The sequence below is a fragment of the Megalops cyprinoides genome, chromosome 9 (assembly GCF_013368585.1).
Source record: "Megalops cyprinoides isolate fMegCyp1 chromosome 9, fMegCyp1.pri, whole genome shotgun sequence".
Taxonomy (NCBI): domain Eukaryota; kingdom Metazoa; phylum Chordata; class Actinopteri; order Elopiformes; family Megalopidae; genus Megalops; species Megalops cyprinoides.
Genome location: NC_050591.1, coordinates 21,817,792 through 21,839,202, shown reverse-complemented (window position 1 = coordinate 21,839,202; position 21,411 = coordinate 21,817,792). Strand labels below are relative to the sequence as shown.

At 47.0% G+C, this 21,411-nt stretch overlaps 2 protein-coding genes and 1 non-coding gene across 14 annotated transcripts in view; all 3 read right to left on the bottom strand.

Moving 5' to 3' along the window:
* Nucleotides 1–326: 326 nt before the first annotated feature.
* LOC118783668 (alkaline phosphatase-like) lies at nucleotides 327–6,201 on the bottom strand. Its single transcript, XM_036537620.1, has 10 exons — nucleotides 6,069–6,201; nucleotides 5,794–5,909; nucleotides 5,216–5,390; nucleotides 4,014–4,189; nucleotides 3,106–3,246; nucleotides 2,193–2,262; nucleotides 1,575–1,709; nucleotides 1,163–1,354; nucleotides 832–951; nucleotides 327–616 (listed from the first exon to the last, which is right to left on the bottom strand). Exons 1-10 carry the CDS (start codon nucleotides 6,199–6,201, stop codon nucleotides 327–329), a joined length of 1,548 nt encoding a protein of 515 aa, XP_036393513.1.
* A 3,824-nt stretch (nucleotides 6,202–10,025) lies between these two features.
* Nucleotides 10,026–21,411, bottom strand: part of LOC118782636 (eukaryotic translation initiation factor 4 gamma 1-like) — a 46,548-nt gene continuing 35,162 nt past the window's right edge. For all 12 annotated transcript variants that reach the window (XM_036536033.1, XM_036536039.1, XM_036536040.1 and 9 more), the window contains 19 exons: nucleotides 20,921–21,054; nucleotides 20,683–20,802; nucleotides 19,594–19,980; nucleotides 18,965–19,111; nucleotides 18,244–18,480; nucleotides 17,918–18,022; nucleotides 16,128–16,400; nucleotides 15,715–15,829; nucleotides 15,323–15,440; nucleotides 14,925–15,196; nucleotides 14,571–14,692; nucleotides 14,215–14,387; nucleotides 13,968–14,093; nucleotides 13,438–13,519; nucleotides 13,233–13,331; nucleotides 12,960–13,094; nucleotides 12,577–12,658; nucleotides 11,624–11,764; nucleotides 10,026–11,215 (listed from right to left, as the gene is read on the bottom strand). In XM_036536033.1, the coding sequence (XP_036391926.1) occupies nucleotides 11,034–11,215; nucleotides 11,624–11,764; nucleotides 12,577–12,658; nucleotides 12,960–13,094; nucleotides 13,233–13,331; nucleotides 13,438–13,519; nucleotides 13,968–14,093; nucleotides 14,215–14,387; nucleotides 14,571–14,692; nucleotides 14,925–15,196; nucleotides 15,323–15,440; nucleotides 15,715–15,829; nucleotides 16,128–16,400; nucleotides 17,918–18,022; nucleotides 18,244–18,480; nucleotides 18,965–19,111; nucleotides 19,594–19,980; nucleotides 20,683–20,802; nucleotides 20,921–21,054 (3,050 nt within the window). In that variant the 3' untranslated portion in view covers nucleotides 10,026–11,033. The remainder of the gene's footprint in view (nucleotides 11,216–11,623; nucleotides 11,765–12,576; nucleotides 12,659–12,959; nucleotides 13,095–13,232; nucleotides 13,332–13,437; nucleotides 13,520–13,967; nucleotides 14,094–14,214; nucleotides 14,388–14,570; nucleotides 14,693–14,924; nucleotides 15,197–15,322; nucleotides 15,441–15,714; nucleotides 15,830–16,127; nucleotides 16,401–17,917; nucleotides 18,023–18,243; nucleotides 18,481–18,964; nucleotides 19,112–19,593; nucleotides 19,981–20,682; nucleotides 20,803–20,920; nucleotides 21,055–21,411) is intronic.
* On the bottom strand, nucleotides 19,469–19,544 carry LOC118783880. Its single transcript, XR_005005207.1, has one exon. It is a non-coding gene; the product is annotated as a small nucleolar RNA SNORD66 (small nucleolar RNA).

The following is a 21,411-nucleotide window of genomic DNA, read 5'->3' as shown; positions in this document are numbered from 1 at the left end:
ACTCACACACACACACACACACACACACACACACACACACACACACACACAGATGTTACATTATATTCGTTTAGCAGACGCTCTTATCCAGACCAGTGAGTGTGAGCATAACACTATTCCAGCCCTACCACTAGACAAGGGAAGCCAAGTGTACCTCCATACATCACAGTCACTAGATCACAGAATCTAAAACTCACAGTGATCCTGCACACGAAATAAACAGCAAGTAATACAAGTGATAGGTGTGCTCAAAAAGACCTACCACACACCCATGCCCAACTCGCACATGCTTCCCCTTTCTTCTTCCTGCTCCTCATTTGTGTGCATCAGTATCCACTCTGCCACCTGGTGGCGAGGGAGAGGAGGGGCATTAGGAGCAGCAGGGCGGGAGGCAGGGGGAGGTGGGCGGTGCTGTGGACGGGGGTGCGGGGGGCGCAGCGGGAGGAGTGAGGGCCGATGCACGCAGCGTGCGCCATGACATGGGCGATGTAGGTGTTGTCGTTGGTGCCGGTGAGGAGGTGTGCCCATGGACCCCGGGCGTACACAGCCACGTCCTCTCCGGTGTGCGTTTCAAAGGTGAGGGGAACCGCCGCCTGCTGCCGGTAGCCGGTCTTAGCTGAACAAGCGACGCAAAGTTTATACAGCCTTCGTATAACCTTCACATCATTGCCAAACAGGCCCCATACAACCATTGTAAAGGACAGAGACACAGAGACGTATGCCTTCATAAAGTCACTATGTGTGAGAGTACATGTGTGCATATCTGTGTGCATATCTGTGTGTGTGTGTGTTTGTGTGTTGAGCAGGGACAGGGGGCATCTCAGTACTCACTAGTGTTATCAAGCTGAGGGTTTGCCCGACTGCCATTGACCAGACTGAATCCTGGTCCATTTCCATACAGCAGTGATGTGTAGGGCATGCCATCAACATCACTGGGTGTACTGGCATACCCTGAGAGAGAGAGAGAGAGAGAGAAAGTGTCTCAGATTTTAATTTTGGCAGTAAGAGAAATGGGCAAATAAAGAAAAAAAACAGAAAAGGAAGGGGAGTGTAAGCACACATGCACTGTGGAGAGGCGAGTGTGGGTGGAGTGAAGGAGAGGAGAGAAGAGGAGGAACAGGAACAAATAAATTGCAGCGGTGGTGTGTGGGTAAATTTATACCTAAAATGGGATTCCCCCGCTCAGGGTACCCGCCCAGACTGAGCGTGTGGGAGTGGTCGGCCGTCACGACAGTCAGCGTCTCTCTCTCATCGGTCAGCTTGGCCGCACATTCCACTGCCTTATCCAGCTGGAGAGTATCATGAAGGGCCAGTTTGGCTTGAGATAAATGGTGACTGTGGTCAATCCTTCCACCTGGAGGAGGTATGGGTATTCAGCTATGTAGCATGGGGCTTCATCCTAGTATTCTAGGTATATCCTAGTTTAACAATTTGCAGCCAAAACCGCACATTCTGAAAGGGGTGCTCTACTGTACCCTTTGTACTCTAGCCCTCCACGGGGCCTTGTGGAACCCCCTGACCCTCCCCCATCCCCCATCACTCTTCATCCCCAGCACCCTCTCTCATTGTCTTACCCTCTGCCAGCAGGAAGAAGCCATTAGGATTTTTTTTGAGGATCCTGAGGGCCAAATCCACCATGTCGGGCAGTGAAGGTTCGATGCTGGGGTCACGGTGCAGCTCAAAGCTCATATCCGCTGGAGCAAACAGCCCTACGCAGAGAGACACGCCCCATATGAGTCCTACACATGCTCTCTCTTCATGCATGTGCACGCACCCCACAGAGACATAGACTAAACTGGACTATATTGCATTAGTCATTTACTGTAAAAAGTGGTTAATATTACTAACATTTACAGATATATATTACCCACACACAGCTTTATGAAGAAATTCAGATAAAATTTTCTTTGTTTCTCAAGGGGCCAACATGAAACTATCTATTTAGTTACCTATGTCTCATAACCGCATTGCCTGTTATTTCTGTCCACTCACATAGAAATGCTATGCTGCCGCACCCACAGTCAATATTAATGTGCAGGTGGTATAACAGTACCCTCCAGTGGAGAAAAGGATAAAAGCAGTCATTCAAATACAAATGCCTTAAAATACTCTGCAACAATTTGCTCCACTGAAACGCTCTGAGATAGCCTCTAGAATTAAATTCAGAAAGTTATTTCAGAATAAATACCTACCCAACAAGTAGTCTGTTTTATCTGGATCAACCAATTTAAATTCAGCCTGGTTACACACATATGTAGCATTCTGGGGCAGAGACCAGGGGAGAGCAACAATTACCACACAAAGAGAGAAGAGTCTGGTTGCAGTGCAGATTTGAAGTCTATGGCTGATGATCCTACCATATGCTCAAAGCTATAGGCTACAATCTTCACAGAGAATTGTGGGAAAGTTTTTGCTTCAAAGCCCGTAACACATGCATCTGTGAAGGTTAAGTAGCTGTGTGGGAACGATCCATATGGTTAGTTAGTTAGTTAGACAGTTATTTATCTTCACATGGTATATAAATAACTGTCTAACTAACTAACTAAACATATGGATCGTTCCCACACAGCTACTTAACCTTCACAGATGCATGTGTTACGGGCTTTGAAGCAAAAACTTTCCCACAATTCTCTGTGTGCTACATATGGTGTGAACATACATAGATCTCCTGGAGGCAGAGACAAACATGATCAAAATTAAGTTTATAAATCGTAAAAGCAGGATATTGTAAGTGTTAGAGTTTCACAAAAGCTGAGGGCATTATCACAACCCTTACTCTTAAAACCTCTCTGAGCAGCAACTGATGTGTTATGGCAAAGGGCCACAAGCAGTGAAAGGTTAGGGGTAACAGGGCAGTTCTTTACGCAGCACAAATTGAACTTTTCTGACTCCTTCACATGATCTGGACCTTTCTGCCTCCTTCACATGATCTGGAGCATTTAGAAAAACTGCATGTCTAGTAGCCTGTGGCTTGAGAAGCCTCTGAATTACAGATCAAGTTCTACCCTCCTACCAGACATATTCAAAGCATCGTGCTTAGGACTGTTGGCAATTAAACCGCTAATGATGTCCAACCACTATGGGGTAAAAATGTCCAGGCCTAACCTTGTTGCCTTTCAGCTCTTTCCATTTGTCGATCAAATTCACACCATCCAATCGCACTCCTTGAGCACGGGTATTATTGGGATATACAGGATCAGAGGTTCCCACAGGGGTCAGGAACTGCCTCCCACCCCCCATAATGACCTGAGGGAACAGCTGTTTTATTGTGGCACATGAAGGTATGTTTTTTATTATTCTGAATTTATTTTTTAAATCAGAATTAGCCATTATACCTTTATCCAAAACAGCTTACAGAGCATGAGAAAACACAAGAGCAGGCTACATTTAAAGTACAATTTAAATATACATTAAGGTGCAAAATGAATTATTGTGCAACTGGAAATTCCAAACAGAGTTGTGTAATAGGGGAAAAAAACAGATGTAAAAAACACCTGAAGGAGAATGAAATAAATAAAGCAATGCTGAAAGTAAAAAAACAGCATTCACTAAGGTGATTGGATTACATCTGCAATGCTTTAAAGCTAATGATACCCACAGGTTAGTTATCAGAAATTTCACCATTGTTGATGACCAATTAAAAAGGATTTGTTGGACTAGGATTAAGTGTATTTAGGGTCAGCTGCGATCTGAGCAGTAATACCAGCACTCAGAGCCCGAATCAGCAGATCTACAGCCTCTTGTGTTAAGGTGAGGTAATGAGAGCATTGTTGGCCAAATGAGAAAATTTACAGAGAGGATAAAGGTTGCAGTCTAAAGTTACAGTGAAGTTGAGCAAGTGGGAGTTCCAGGAGTGTTAGTGACCGAATGCTTGGATGAACATGGATTTGCCTTTGTAGGAGCAATCAGCAAAAGAAGAAATGTAAGCATGATTGTTTTACAGTGAAGACAATAGAGAACCCAACTGTGTGTGTGTGTGTGTGTTTGGGGAGGGTGGAGGGTAGGGGGGGTACCTCGATGTCAGGGATGTTGTGAACCAGTTGGTGGGCTAGGTCCGTGCACCCCTGCTCCCTGGCATCGGGACTCATGTAGCTGTCAGCGTACCAGTAACGATTGACACTGTGGGCGTAGGCCACCGCTGGTGTGGCATGCTGGACCCCAGTGGTTGTCACAAAGCCAACAGACTTACCTTGGAGAGAAAGAGAGAGAGGAGGAAAGAAAGAGTGAGGAACTGAAACATGAATAAGATCAAAGTCATGACATTTCAGTAGAAAGCCAGATCTCAGGTAAGTAAGTACCACTTTACCCTGGGCAACGCCACCACAGAAAACATGGCACAAGACAGGCATTGAAATACATTAAAATAAATTCTCCCAAGAAGAGGAAGATCATTTGAAGGGTCATAAACTGACTTTCCATATTTTACAGGGCAATATGTGGCCACTTTCCCCAAAATGAGCATTCTATATGAAAAGCATGGGTGGTTCATGACAGTTCTACATAGTTCTATGGTATTAGTGCTACAGCACCTTTTGCTGGTGTTATTGTTGAATATAAATGTCACATTAGATGTTTTATATTTTGTCCCCGCTTCTCCATCTGAATTCCAACATGTGTATTAACTGGCCAATCTTACTAACACCTGCCCTTATGTAGGATATGATATTCTGTCTGATGGATACACATATTGTGGAAAAGATGGGTTAAAAAAGGATCCTCCAGCATAAAACTACCACTTCCACCCTCTTTCCTCTGTCTTGAAGAACCCACACACACTGAAAACAGAAGTGGAAAACTGCAGACAGCTACACCTCTGCACTCTTTCATTATCAAGCAGAAGCAGGTGGTGATCCAAGCACATTCCTCATGCTGTTTTCAGCAGGGCACAGGCAAAGGAAGCCCATGAGACTTGAGAGTTTGTGCAAAACAGTGACTTCTGAATTGCCTGCAGCCTAAAAGCTGCCATCCTGATATTTTCCCTAGTAAGGCCCTGGCCCCTACATGACAAATGTAACATACCTGCCTTTAGGCAGCAATGATCCCTCAAGAAAGAGAGAGAGAGAGAGAGAGAGAGAGGGGAAGGAGAGAGAGGGAAGCAAACCTTGTGAATTTTATTTATGGCCTGTGATTGTATTAATGTGGCAATTTTAGAGTGAGGGGAGTGGCCGGGTGAAGTGGAGGACAGACGGGACAGACAGCCGATGGGTTCAGGTACCTGCGTCTTTGGCCCAGCGCAGGATAGAGGTGACCTCGTTGCCTTTGATGGAGCTACAGTTGCTCTGCACAGCGCTGGCACTCACTCCCAGCATCTGCTGGTTGGTCTTTACTCCACAGAGAAAGGCGGTGGCTGTGCAGGCACTGTCTGGTACCTGACAATCTGTGCAGTATGTCTGTGGACACATGAACATACAGGAAAGACAGACTGAGGCTCAGGCAGATGAACAAGCACAGCGATTCAGTTCTGGAAGGACACCTCTGGCTTGTTGTCCTCTGAGAGTAAGAGTGAACATTTGTGTACAGGTGAGATAGTACAGCTCAGTGTGTATATGAAGAGATCAGTACAATAGATTACAGATATGTGTGTTTATGCGTGTACAGGTCAGTCTGATAGTGTACAGAGGAGAGAGCGTGTGTGTGTGTGTGTGTGTGCGCACAGGTCAGTATGATAGAGTATAGGCAAGTGTATGTAGAAAGTAATGTGAAAGATTGCAGGTGAGAGTGTGTGAATCAGCCATTATGAGAGAGAACAACTGGGTAAGAGTGAAAGTGTATGAGAGTGCAGGTATGTGGTACCTTAGACAACCCAGTGTAGGGGAAAGTGTCCATGTTCAGATTGAACTCCTCCCCAAGCCCTCCCTCCAGCTGCCCCCTCAGGATACGTGAGGAGGTGATAGTGGTCACACCCATTCCTGTAACCAGGGAAAGCAGGAGGGGTCCAACATCATTGAGAGAGCACGCACACACACACAAGCTCACATGTTCTCCCTCCCTCTCTTTCTCTCTCTCTCGCACGCACGCACGCACGCACGCACGCACACTTGTGTGTGACCTAGGCCCTGCATGCTCACCATCGCCAATGAACAGGACCACGTTCTTAGCAGTAGCTGTGGATTGCGTCTGTGCCTTCCGTCTTTGCAGAGACTCCCGCGCCGAGTCAAGCCAGAATTGGGGATTACGTTCATTCTCTGTGCACACACACATAGTGTCCATAACACTGAGAGAACATACTCATAACCACACAGCACTGACATCTTATACAGTACTGGCTTCTACAACCAGGGACCGACAACAGTATACGTTGAAACACTCCCCACAAAAGCCCCACCTGAGACGGGTTATCTGAAATTGCCATCTGCCTCTGTCTGGGGAAGCAGTGCCCCCTTGCTTGGCTTCATGGAATCCTCTGCTTTTCACTGTCTCACTTGCATTTCATAGGCTTTATTTCTGATGCTACAGATCTATTAAAGATTGAGCATGGGAGGAAAACTGGCCTTCACGTTCAGCTGCTATCATACAAGCAGCGTATTTCAGACTACAGAAATGCTCTGTATTTCGCCAGGTCCTACTTTACAGCAAGCACATTCAAGAGCGGGAACAACACCACAGATGCCTTTTTTTTTTACTTAACTCAGTTTTTTACATCCTGTTTCAGTCAGCGCCAATATCACTGCGCCGTATTTAATCTGCTTTAGTCAGGGTTCTAAATGACTTACTGATGAGTGCTAGCAGCAGCTAACACTATCCTCATTTTACCTTATCTGAGTGCTACATTTGATAGGATTGATCATACTTTCCTATTAAGTAGGCTTCAGAATGTTACAGGGATCACAGAACATGCTCTTGCTTGGTTCTGATGTACCGAAACTTCTAAGGTTTCCTTCCTCTTGCACAATATTGCCCAAATCCAGTTTTCAACAAAGATGCAAAGATTATTTATTCTTTTGTTTTTTGCATATAAACTATTGTAATGCCTTGCCTTCTCAACATACTGTGAAATGTTCAGAACTCAATCTCAGTAAAATATGAGCTACTAACATATTACTAGAGCTCCCAGCAGAATTAAAAATGAACTTTAGGACAAACTATATTTCCATTACATTATTGCCACTTAGCAGATGCTCTAATTCAGGGCAATTTATATAGGTTACAATTTATCCATTTATATGGCTGGATATTTCCTGAGGCAATAGGAGTAAGCTTGCCCAAGGGTACAACAGCAGTGCCCAAGTGGAGAATTAAACCAGCCATCTTTTGTTACGAGCTCTGCTCGTTCCTACTGCATCACGCTGCTGCTACTGCCAAGCTAAATCCTTGAATGTTTGCTTTTCTGTAAACTGTTGCATTTTCTCTGTCAAATAAAATGCATTAATAAAGAGATAAAAAGAGAGAATGCAAACACGCAGCAGACATGAGTGTTAAATATTGGGTATAACTTCATTGCCCTGGAGGGGCAAATGGATTTACATTTAGCAGTCAAATACATACATGAATGCCCTGGGATTCAACATTCCAATCCTTCTGTTGCCACACACAAATGTTCTTGGATTGTTTCTCACCTGGGAAAGGTAAGGCCACAGTGTTCACAGTCCACAGAATGAAGCAGGATACCAAAGGCAGCATGGTGAACGCTGACCCGACTGATGACTTCATGACTGTCTTGATGCGCACCCCTGCTCCTTGTAAGGCCCTGCCACCTTGATAGCTGTCCACATTTATACCCCCTGACCAAACCTTTCCGAGAGAATGTGAGGTCCCGAGAGGGGCTTTCACACAATGGGTGGCATGTCCGCCCAAACACCACCAACAATGCGGCAAATCCAAACGAACATGCTGATGTGAAACCTTATGCTTGGTAACATCAATTCTGAGGCGTCAAAAAAGATGAAATTTCAGCCTCCTCACAATTACTGGATTCCACTTTATCGAACTTAACCAAAGCTGTCTCAAAGCAGGTGGATTGGATGACTTATTCTGTTGCTAGGTAAATACAGTAGTTTTACAGTAAAATTCCACTGGAGATGAAGAGGGTGGCTGGGGATACCTGACTCAGTCCAAGAAAAGTGTCTTTGGGGTGTTGTGAAACCTTGTTACACTTCATATTTCCAATGTTGAGGTTAGATTTGATTCAGTTAGTGTACTCCCACAAATAACTTAACATACCCATGGTTTATGTATTTGAAAATAAAAGCCTGGAAAAGTTTTAGATTATAAATGCTCATATCCATCTTGCTAGAACCATCAACGTAGTATGTGCTTGCTACATCCAACTGAACATTTCCCTTGGCATTTATGTTAATTAATTTAAGTTAATAAAGGGCTTAACCATGTCTTAGGGAAAAATACATTAAAAATTACCTAATAGAACTTACTGAACTAAAAACATGACATTTGGCACTTTGACACCTTACCACCACATCAAAGATTCCTTCTTTCAGCTCAAAGAATTCAGTTTGCTACAGAAGATATCTGTCAATCTCTTCTAAAGAAACAAGTGCAATTTCCAGATAAACATATGAAAACCCCAAGTAAGTCACAATGGTGGATATTATGGATTCTTATTGCAATATCAGAATATTTCCTTTAACAATAACATGGAATAGAACGGAGACCACCGTGACAGTCAAATTCAACAATTTTGGAATTTCAGTTGGTTAAACGCCACTGGGTAGCTGATCAGCACAATAGCACTGGTGTTGAGTACTGGCACCAACCTTTCCTTGCCTGCTCAAATACAAAAAAAAATACAAAAAAACAGAACTGACCCTTATTCTGTTATTAGCCCACGCACACACACACACCTCCTCAAGAACACACCTCCTGTCTTTCACGAAGCACTTGCGGTCAGTTAGGTTTTTCCAGAATCATATTATAAAAAATTCAGCTTAAAACCTCAGGGGAAAAAACCTTAAAAGTTTCACTAAGGAGTACATTCATTAGAATAATTAAGCAGAAACTCCCGTGCCTCTAAGAGTTGCAGCAGAACTAAGTTCTTTACACAGTTGCCAAGAAAGCCATGTGATGTTCTTACACACAGCTGAGGTTTATTACAAATACAGGGACACACACCCCATCAATGCACTTTGGAGCCCTTCATTAACAGACATGAATTATCTGACTTGTCACATTGTGAAGGCTGCTGAGAAAGACAACTGCTTCTACAGGTCCCTGCTACCAGCAGACACAGTATTTTGACACAATGTTCTTACTTGCTTTCATAGCTCCCTTTTAATGAGTGCTGCCAATAATTAATTACCTAAACAAAAAGTAAAAAAAAAAACAAAATATTGTATTTCTGTGATGTTACCCAACAAGTTAAGCAGGCAGTCTGCATGAATTAAAGCATTCATGTATCTGATGGACACACCCAGCTAGGATCCTGAATGCATGGTTTAAACTTAACCCGAATACTTAGGTAGCTTTTATGAATTTCTATAGGAACTACACGGGTAATTAGTTTGTACATTTGTCTAAAAAAAAAAATCATTTAAAATGTATTGACAAAGTATTCATTGATATACTGCATATGAAACTCTTCGCAACGGCATTCTCGGCAGTGGAGGGGGAGACACACAAATGAAACTGGACTTGGCGATCAGACCACAATTCACCCGAGTTTGAAATATAGCCCTTTTCTCGCAAACAAGTGTCTTGAACATTGATAAACTACACCAGATGCAGGATAAATGCTACCTTTACTCACATAACACAGGATAACAAAGGCTAAATGTGATCTGAATTCCCACAGCTCAGAAAATAAGTCCCCGAACACCAGACAGTAAGCAACCTGTCTTTATTTGCAATGTTCTTTATTTTTATCTTTTCCAGTTCCGATGTGAAAAGAGGCATTAATTTTTTAATTAAATACTTAATAAAGAAAGCAAAAAAGTATTTACAAATTTCAATTAAACTGTAATCAATGAATTCAGGTGATAATTACAAGCACCTTCTGCTAGCCAAGGAGAAAAAAAATATAAATACAGGAAAACTCAGCCACTTTTTGGAAAGAAAAATTACATGGCATTACATTAGCATTTTTATTTTTGAAAAATAAGAAAAAACCTTAATATATATTTACAGAACTCTCCTGAAATGTATTTCCACTTACACAAGCAGAAAAGCCTTTAGGATCTGTACTGTTTCTTGTTTTTTTGTCTTTTTACTTTTAAAGTTGAATTTTCTATATACTTTCAAGTTTTAATAATGATTTTATCTTTTAAAATCCACTACAGGCTTGATGGAGGGCCTTTCCAGAGCCCCCACAGATTAAGTGTAGGAGAAAAGTCAAGCGGATACAGAGGGCATGGGCGGGTGTGGCCTGACGAGGGAGCAGCGTGACCCCCAGCAGCAAAGGTCAATGTCCATTCTACCCTCTGCCACACCCCACTGTTCCTGTGGACAACAGGAAGTCCCCAACCCAAAAAGCTTGTAATCCATTTGTCTCCATTCTGAAATGTCCCAAAGACAACTCCAGCTTGTCCACTTTGCATTTTTCCTTTATATAAAAAACACTCCAATCGTCCTACACCTATAACGAAAAAAAAAGAAAAAAAAAACAAAAAACAAAAATACTATCCACCTACACAAGAGCGGCATGTAGCTCATATATCATACATATGACACATGATACTGATCATGTTTCATGAACGTGATATATGATGTATTCAAATACAAGAGCAGCCTTAGTTTATCTGTTCTGGATTTTATTTGACGTCATGAATTGTGTAGTGACGCTTTAAAACTAGATAAAACCAAAACGCTGAAGGAACTGCACTCCCACAGTTTATATCTATCATTATTTTTCAGTTATTTTAATTTTATTTCATTCTGTTAGACATTCGCCAGAAGATGAAAAACAAAAACAAAAAATAGAATAAAAAAAAAAAAATGATGGCATGTCCGATCTGTAGAATCTCTCCCACTCAAAAGAATTTTTCAGGATTGCGCCAATTCTAACGTCTGACAATCACAGTCCACCCTCCATTTTCCCCCTCCCCTGCGCGAGCCCTCCCATGCTCCAGGGGGTGCTGGCGGGCCTAGCTGTTGTCAGACTCATCCTCTGCCTCACGCAGCCAAGTAAAGAAGGCAGTGACGGACTTCAAAGCCACGCCCTTGCCCTGCTGCTCTGCAGGGTCTTTGCTGGACTCCCACTTGTAGAAGGCCTCCTCCTTAATGACATCCTCGTCGTAGAGCGTGTCGAAGAACATCCTCAGTAGATCTGAGAGAGAGAGAGAGAGATTAATAATAAAGGAGTATGAATATAACCAAAGCACACAAGAGCAAGAACTTCCACTTCCAGTCACTGCTCTGTCTAGGAGGCGAAACGCTGTGTCCTGAAGCTGGCTCACACAGCCAGCGCTGCTCTAACCAATATCATTACCGGTGTCACCAATCCATTTATAAAAACCCCGGCAGCTGCAAACACTATTCAGCTTTGTGCAGCTGTCAGAGATGCTTAAGCCATTTGCATGGCAGTCCTCTCAAAAGGGACCATCTCCAGTGTGATTGCACTGAAACACCACTGGAGATGGTACTGAAAACAGCACGCAGTGCTCAGCCTCTAACAATTGGCTCTGCTGGTAGCGTGTGCATAAGCTCCTTGGGGCCCTCAAATCCCTATACTTACTGGCTGGCTGCTCCATCTTAACCATGAGGGCCTGGAGGGCGTATAGTGCCTGCAGCTCCTTCTGCTCATCTGTCAGGTACTTCTGCAGCAGTTTGGCCCTTAGTGTGATCTGCTCAGCATCCACCTTGTATGGATTCTCACCTGGAGAGAGAGAGGAGAGGGGACTGGGTTATTATTCCTGTACCGCAGCCCTCACCAACAGAACCATGTAGGCCTTTCCCCCACTTTAATTAGTTAACTTGTAACTGAGGCAGTGCCAGATAATGTCTGATGTGAACAGGCTGGGTAATCTTTGAAGTTAACAGTCTGCTCCCTATACTCTGTGGCATGAAGCCCACTAATACCATTACCCTGGGTTTCTCAATCTCATTCCTGAGACACCTCAGTAGATGCTGGTTTCCAGGCACTGCGTGACTCAAATTCAGATTGCTCAAAATACATGCATTTACAGAATTATATTATGTCTTTAAATAAACTTTGGCTCGTTGCAATTTACATTGATCTGGGACTGCTTTAGACAGGCAGGTATTCATTTTCAAAGACCACGTTTCCAAACCAGAACTTAATGACTCCACACCGATGCCAAACGTCTGTCAAGCAAAACTCATTTACTATATATTAAATCTTTCCCTAATCACTGCTAGAAACCATTAAAGAAATCACTATCAATCATCCTTGTATAAATAGGACATTCTTTTTTGGCACGCAGTTTTAACAGTCATTGAATGTGTGGTATAGGAGAAGACATTAATGACCAGATTAATGTGTTCAGACAGTTCTTCACACCCAGAACAGTCCAAATTTGGATGAATAAAAGCCAGCAACAAGGCCTGAGATTTGGGACCGAAGCCCTACTCTAATCCAGTATGTAGGAACATAGAGGGAGAGGGAGGGACTCCCCCTCTCATCCCCAGACCTGGATAGGTTTTTGGTAGACAGGGAGTCATACTCACAGATGATGGCCGACTGACAGACTGACGTCATCACTGCCCGTACAAACATATTAGAGGAGATCTGCTGTTCATCCAGGTTGGCCTGCAAAGGAGGAGAGGTCAAAGGTCAAAGGTCTGCAGTCTACATGCTGTCACTGCACTTTACTGGCAGTAACAATGGAGCAACTAAGGGGAGGAATCACCAATGTTGCACAAGTGTGTCAGCACAGGAGAGACTGTCAGAGGGCTGGAGGATGTTACATTGAGAGAACAGGTGAAAGTCAGAGAGACTAAAGCTGATGTTCAGTACTGGGGGGGGGGGATGTGTGTGCGCGTCTACACCACCAACGCCACCCAAAAATTCAAGCAGCCAAAAAAGACCTGCCACTGAAAATCTGACATACCTCCACCCAGTCATAGATCCTCTGGTTGTCGGCCTTCTCCTTGATGAGCTTGTCCAGGTGTCTGCACAGCTCCTCAGAAGACAGCTCCTTTCTGCTGGTCTTTTCAGAGTCGTCACCCAGCGTGAACTCCACTTTCTGCAGAGCAGACACACGTCAGCTCATTCACAGCCTCAGGGCTGCCCTCAGTTCCCACCCCAGACTAAGTGCCGTATTCCTGTGTGACTCCGAGCTTGTGCTGCGCACATCCAACTCCAGCCCGCCCCACCCACTCACCTTCTCCGTCACAAACTTGTTGACGTCCTCATCCTCAGGCAGGAAGTCCTTCCAGCTGAGGCCCGCCTCCCTCCATAGTGCCCCTGCTTTTTTATGGCTCTGAGACACAGGAGCAAGACAGACACAGAACGGTTAGACACCCTCTGCGGGGCTGCTGGGACAGGTGTTCAGGCCAGACTCCTGGCTGTGGCGGTCAGTTACTCACCATTCCTTTGCACAGTAAGGTCAGGATCTCTGCCAGCAGGACGCCAGCCTTGCCCAGCGGGACCAGCGGCTTGGAGACCTCTCTAGAGTGGGCAAGTGGGGTACAGGGTCAGCCCTAGGACCAAGGCCTACCAGTCTCTCACATTCCTGCGCTGTATGTTCTACTTCTTGAGATTAAAACAAGCGCTGCTGGCTCATAGGCAGACCTCTGCTGCCACAGTCAGCTCCAACCGTGTAACTACAACTGTTTCATGCAGAAGGCGTCCTGTTCAGCACTGCGGTATGAGTACAAGTTGCCAAAGTGACCATGTGGAGAAGTCGCAATCAGGTGCCAAAAAGAGACATCTAATGAAACATCTGTGGTCATTCAGACTTCACAGGAAAAACAATCTGCCTTTGTGGAAGAAGCCTGTATGTTTCTGGCAGCTGATAAACTTAGCCTCTGCTGATGATCTGAAGACAGGACTTGAAAGGTGTCCTATATCTGTACACAATGCCCTCCAGACATGGCCTGTGAAGCAGGGGACTCACTTAAAGAGCTGGCCCATGGGGATGCCTCCCTCATGGAGCATGGGGGTGATGATCTCAGCCAGGTAGAGCCAGATGTGGGGGATATCGATCGCCATGTCCTCCGCTACCTCCAGGATCTCCTGCAGCCTGCACACATATTGAAATTATTTAAAAAAAAAAAAAAATCTTAAGATATTACCTCCCTGTACTGTTTATGCTCACTGACACAAACCATGAAGGGGCCAGTTTATGCCACCCGGTCCCTCACCCCTTGTAGTACTGCCCGGTAGGCAGGGTGCCCGCCTTCAGCAGCTGGTGCAGCAGGAGGCCCATGTGCTCGCGGGCGATGGTGCTCCGCTCCAGCGTCGACTCGATGCCGTTCCGCACGAACACAAAGAGCAGCTGCGCGGAGTTCATCTCCTGCACACACTGCAGCGCCTCCTGCGGGCCAGACCAGGAACCACACGCAGGGTCAGCAACAGTGGCATTTCCACTGACAAGCCTAAGGCAAGCGGCTTGTGACGTGAAACAAAACGACTTAAACGGGGTGTAAATAAGCAGCGGCATGCCGCTGGCAGAAAGAAACAGGAGACCCTTTCCGCTTCAGTAGCACCACCTACTGACCTTCATGTCGTTGATGTGCAGATACTCCTCAATGATGGCCGTGGACTTCTTGTCCAGCTCCTCCTCGCTCAGGGCGGGCTTGGCCTGGGTTGGCGGGGGGGTGGGCGCCGCTTCTCGTTTCGCTGTGGGGTTAGAATAAAAAAAAAAAAAAAAGAAAGGTGTTAAACTCACTGGAAGAGATGGCATAAACAACCGTGAATCAGACACACAGGGTATTTTATTACAACAAAGCGTATTAATATGGTGTGGAGAGATTCACATTAACACTGCTTGGGGTGAGCAAATGACATCCCTGTTTTCACATCTAAAAATGTAGTCCATGTTAGCGGGAGCAGCGCTCCGCCTGCCTCCCACCTGTCTCCTTGCTCCTGGCCCGGTCGCGGCTGCCCCGGTCGCGGTCGTCAGTCATGCTGGACACCCTGCGCACGGGGTCGGCGGACCCGCGGCGGTCTCTCTCGCGGCTGCGCTCCTCCGTCTCCCTGCTGTAGCTCCTCTTGGTGACGGGGGGGCGGTTGCGGTCGCCTCTGTCCAGCCCGCGGTCATCGCGCCGCTCGAAGCGGTCGCTGCCGCGGTCCATGCGCTCCGGCCGCTCGAAGCGGTCGCCGCGCTCCCGGCTCGAGCTGCTCCTGTGGGGGCAGGGTTATCAGAGAGAGAGGGGTGAGTCAGGCCGCAGGTACGCACGCGCACACCTCAACCGCGGAAACGCAAGTAGACGCCACGTTAAAAGATGGCCAGGCGTGCTGGCGGCTGACCTCTGAGGAACCCTGCGATCGCTGTCAGCGGAGGAGGGGGCGGACGCAGAGGAAGCGGGCTGCTGCAGGGCAGAGAAGCGGTTCAGCGTGCTGGTGGCGGGACGTCCCGACTCAGACGCTGTAAGGGGGACGAGATCAGGGTGTTACTGTGAGCACTCTTATACTGTCCTGAAAAACAGAACACACTGTACTAAACCAATTCTGTTTTCACAGTGGCAGCTGTGCACATTCATGACAACGCCATCTAGTGGGAGAGATTGGTGGCACCGAGATCTGCTTCGCACTTTCTGCACTCAGTAAGAGGCTGGCAGTCCAGTGGAAAAAGAATGAGGATGAGAGAGACATATACGGAGGACACAGCAACCCCACACTGGAGGGCTGCCTCTGCCTACCTGCATCTCCACTAGGCTTGGAGCCTGAGCCCCCGCTGCTGCCCTTGCCCCAGCTGCCCCAGGTTCCCTTGCCCCCAGGGGCAAGTAGCTGGTTGTTGAAGTCCAGCGCGCCAGGCTGGAGGTGGGGACAGAAGGAGAAAGAGGGGGTCAGAGTTCATGTCCGAGCAAACAAGCAAGCGATGTCCGAAGGAAGGAAGGAAAAATTTTTCAGTTGTTATTACTTTTCAATAATGTATTTTTGTTTAATCAGGGGAATATTGTTTTGAATTTAATGTTATGAACTCCATTTTGAAAAAGGCACTGGATCATAAGCTGAAGGTGTCAACTCATGCCTTGCTGGGATTCTCCACGACTTCAACTGACATCCTTGTTTCATTTCCTGATACTTGAGTGAGGGTGCACTAGGCACTCACCTTGGTGATCTTGCTCAGCCTGCTGGTGTCGATGGGCCGGTTTTTCGTGGAGATGGGGACGGTGTTCCAGCCCTCGTCCTGCGGCAGGTTGGTGCGCCCCCCTGAGGGGTGTGGCCCCCCGCGCCCCCCCGAGCCGCTGCCTCGGGTGTCCTTCTTGGACAGGAGCTGCTGCTGCACCTTGATCTGCTCGCGGTGCTCCTCCAGCTCCGCCTCCTTGTGGATCTGGTCGATGGTCTTGGGCCCCTGGTCTCCTCTCCTGGGGACCCAGTTGTTCTGAAAAGGGTACATGTCAGATCACACTTTAGCAGTAACCTCATGAGTGAAGGAGAGGACCAGAGAGCTGACGGCACCTGTTCCATCCACAGCCCTGCAGCTTCACCGTAATAACAGAAACTGCAGGCTTTTCCAGTGAGTCACGTTGGAGCTGGGTGGGGTCAGGGATACAGGGGAGACCGCAAAAATTCATCACAGCCCTCATGAGCAGGTGTTCATGGGTTTGAATAACCTCACCTAACTGGATTGCCACACTGAATTTTGAGCTCTTACAATGGAACAGGCTCATCAACAGGTTTTGATACATTCTGTCCAAAGCAACGGCTGAAATGACTGACTTGAACAATGGGTCATATCAGTAAACAGGTTGGTTTAGCTGATCCTGTACTGACTGATCAATTCCAGTCTGTATCCAACAGCTCAGATGCTGAAGATGCCTTAATTTTTTTCAACACATCTATATAAGACATGTTTTAGAAGGAGTCACAGACACACACCTCATGCAGTGACCATCCTTTATAGGTGATTGAATGACTACACTGGTAAGAGAAATGGAACAGCACTTCATAAATACAACGTACACTTCATTCACTGAAAATGGACGCAGCAATACTATTGTCCCACTGTCTGCCACGTTCTCGGGGAGTGAAATGCTTAAAACCTGGCAGGGAGGCTGAATTAATATGGGCTGTGGTCAGAGGGGTTATGGTAGGGTGAAGGTTAAGATAGGGAAACAGACGGACACCTGTCTCAGCCTATGGCACAGAGGGGCTCTGTATTGGGGAAGCCCTCTGCATTAAAGTGCTGAGGTGGTCTCTCTCTTAGCCCACGCCATACCCACAGGGGCCAGGGCTGGAGGCCAGTGTGGGGGTCTCTGTGGCTGTTATGACAACACACAGGGTCAGGGGAACAGGCAGGGGTCATTCGGAGGCACCAAAAAGACACTCAACCCAATCAAAAAGCTAAAATCTGAACACATGCAATGATGTCTATTGCAGGTTGCTAAGTTTCTCCATCTAGGACCAAAATTGATTGGATTCAAATGGAATAGTGACATTCTGAGAGAGGAATCTGAACTCACCATTGGCAAAAAATCTACAGAGGCTTTTCTGATATGCTGCATGACACGAAATGTGAGCACAAGGGCAACCAACATGAGACAAATGTAGGTCCGAAAGAGGAGTGTGCACTGTGCAAATAATGATTCCTGAGACCTACTTTTACACTGACAGACCTGGGAATTCGCAGGATCGGAGCTCTGACATGGGAAGACCCATTTTCAAGATGACTAGATAAACCCAGGAAAAACCCAAGGTGCCCGGGCCAGTGTAAAATGGGTCTTAAGAGTACCAAATAAAGGCCTGCTCATGTGTGATGTCAGGGTGGCGGAGGTCAGAGGGAAGGGCAAGCCCACCTCAGTCTTAATAACCCTGAATCATTAGTGCAATTTTATGCTGCTTCAGCATCCCAACATTGTGAGAACATTAGCTGTGGGTGACCCAGGCAGAGGGCCTTACCCGTCTGAGGTCCAGCACATCCTGCAGCATGAAGCGGATTCGAGACGAGGTCTTCCTCTCCTTAATGATCTTCTCCATCTGGTTGAAGTACTGGTCCATGCGGGGCTGCAGACACAGAGAGCAGACACACACATGAGTGAGTGACTCAAAGGGTATGGAAAAGCGGTCGTGTAAGACCCCGCCTCCACATTCTGTGCGTAAGCGTGACGGTGCATTTAAACTAGGGAGAGGACATTACAGCGTGTGCGTGCGTATGACCCAGAGAGCACCAGAGCCTGAGAGAGTCCGCGCCTGTGTGTGTTCGAATGAGACGACAGACGCGGCACCTTGGCCTTCTCGAAGTCCAGGTCCTTGCCGATGGTGGACAGCAGTCGGCAGAGGCACTCCAGCGACTCCTCGTCGTGGTTCTTCAGCAGTTTGACGATGCAGTCGTGCATGATGGCCTCCGTCAGCATCTTCAGCTTGAAGAGCTCGCCGATGAACTTGATGTTGCCAAGAGACCGCCGCCGGGCCTTGTCCTTGGCCTCCTCCAGCTCCTCCTTCAGACGCTGCTTCTCCTCCTCCTGGGTCCCAGAAAGGCAGGCAAGAGGAGACGCGTCAGTGCTGATCAGAGCAACGCTAAAGGCTCACCACACAGCCAAAAAAGGAATTAGGAACGCTGGTGCACAATCCCCTTATACAGCAATGAGTACACATCGTGGGATAACACAGCAACCAGCATGCAATAAATCTGCACCTGACAGTCCAACCAAATCAAATTATTCGATGCCACAAGAGAAATACATGGAATCTTGTGTGTCTTTGGGTGTAATTTATAAAGTAAAACATTAAGATAACAAATACAAATCTAGAGCTGTGGAAATTCTTATACTCCCTGGAGAGAGCAAGCATGTGAACAAAAACTACAGAAATGTTTGATGCACACACATATCCATCAGCACTGTACAGACCTTATTGTTGGTATGGCTAACCAAACAAAACTCCCACAGGAAGTTGCCAGGGAAAAAGACTTCATGTGTTAATTTGTAAGTCCTTGCTGATATTTACCACAGCAGCAGCATCCAGCTCCTTCTGCTTCTTCTCAAAGATCTCGTCATCATCTTTGTCCTTCTCAAACTCCTTCTGGCAGCGGTTCAATAGCAGCTTGCGGAAATTCACAGTGACTCCCGGCTTGTCAGTGGTGGGGACTTTCAGCTGGGGGAGAGTAAGGCATTTTAGGAGAGAGGCCACACTGTTCTAATCACAAATGCTACTCATGCTCCTTAAGGAGGCAGCTTGTGTTAGCTTGTGTTAGACTACTTCACTTAAAATGGACTAAAGCACAAACAAAGGCCATGCCGCCAACATTCGCTAGTGATTCAACCCTTCAGGCAACTCGCAATTTGTTGTTTAACTGACAAGCCTTTTGGCATAAAGACTAAGCCAGGACACAGAGCATTGCTTTTGTTTGTTAACTATCCAACATCTTGTTAATTGACTGTGAACCAAAATATGACATAAACCTGAAGGTGTCAGGGTAAACAGTTTGTGTCCATGCAAACAGACAGATGGCTCCTCAGTTCCTCATTCCCATCACTGGAGGTCAGTGGCCCAGACACGTGGCACAAACAGGAGGTCATCACCGGAGCGCAGAGGAAGGGGTAGACGGGCAGATGGACAGACGGGCGGACACTCACCCCCATAAGGCAGCGGCACATGTTGGCATAGGCGACGGAGAAGTTGGGCTCGGAGATGGCCTTCTCGAAGATCAGGTCGATGACGCCCTTGAGCCGCTCCTCGGTGTCGATGGTGAGCTCGGTCACCTGCTTCATCAGCTGCTGGAACATCTGCGGCGTCAGCTTGTTGAGGATGCTGCGCACCCGGCGGAACAGCTCCTGCGTCTTGGCTATCTCTGGGTCCTCCTCCCGCTCCCGGCCTCCCACCTGCTTCTTCATCGTCGGCTTCCAGGCCTTCTCCGCCTTGTTGAGCTTCACGTCCTCGTTGAGGGACACGCTGGCGATGATCTTGCGCGGCTCCTTGCGCTGGCCCTGCTGGGAGCGGCGGGAGCCACCCATCCCCGAGGGCTGGAAGAGGAAGAAGGAAATGGCTTGGGTCAACTTGATTAACCAATGTTTTTGAAATGCTCTAATATATTCAAGCATGTATGGGTGTAGCGAAGGGCGAGAGCAGTCACCCCACCTGGCCTCGAACCCGGGTCTACGGGGTACCAAACATGCGACTTTGCTGTCATCCTTCGCTACAATTAGTGTCAGTAGTGGGATGGCTTGCCGTGAAGCCATTGGAGGCGTGCCCAGTGTGTGAACTGTACGAGAGACCCCGAGGTTCGGTTGACCCCGGTGTGTGAGGGACCCCAGAGAGGGGTGAAGCACCAGTGAGTGGAGCAACCTGGGATGGGAGAAGTACGGTGGGGGATGCGTGAGGGACGCCTTGGTGCGTGAAGTGCATGGGCGCTTCCCGAAGGGGAGGGCAGTGTGACGGAGTGCCGTCACTATGGTTGAGTGTGCGCTCTGACTGCCATACCAACGAGCCTGGCTCTTTGGCGTCGCGGTCAAAGTCGTATGTTTGGTACCCCATAGACCCGGGTTCAAGGCCAGGTGGGGTGACTGCTCTCACCCTTCGCTACAATGGGGAATTCTAATGAAGTGCAGGTGTTCAAACTGGTTCCATGATTACATACAGACACTCCATGTGTATCACTATTAATGATTTGTGAGTAGGGTACCACACATCTTGCTTTTCTGAGAGTAGCATAAATAGTGCCTCACCGGTCCTCTGCCACCCATTGGCTGTCTCCCCAGATTGGCAAAGGAAGGCGTGAAGTCTGGGCCACAGTTCATGCCTGTAAGACGGCTAGGATCCAGCGGGCGCAAGGGTGTCTTGTTTGCCTGTGGTAGAAGATGTAGAAGGGCAGATGTTGGCTCAACTCATAACTATAAAAAAGGCTTATAAATCAAACCAAAGATGTGCATGTGCTCCCATCAACCAGGAGGCACACAACTCTACCTTGTCCAGAACCACATCACTGATGTGCGGCAGGCCCTCGGGTTTATGCATGCTGGCGCTGATGAACTGGAAGCCCAGCAAGAACTCGCGGTCATATTTCTTCTTCTCCTCCGGGTTGATAGGTTTCCATTGCTCTGAGATAGCAGAACATAAGAAGGTGAGATGGGAAGGCTTATTATTGGCATTTGGCATTTAGCAGATGCTCTTACCCAGAGGGACTTGCATACCTTACAATTTTTACATGCTGCCCTTTTATAAAGCTGGATATTTACTGAAGCAATTCTGGGTTAAGTACCTTGCCCAAGACTACAACAGCAGTGCCTCAGCAGGGAATCAAACTGGCAACCTTTAAGTTATGAGTTACCACTATGCTACTGCCTCCCAGACACAGTGACAGAAGAGGTTCTCCATAATAGGTGGAGCTGCAAAGTGGCACGCCTTCTCTTAAATAGTCACTGCACTGCATCTGATCAAATGACTGAAGCTGGGGT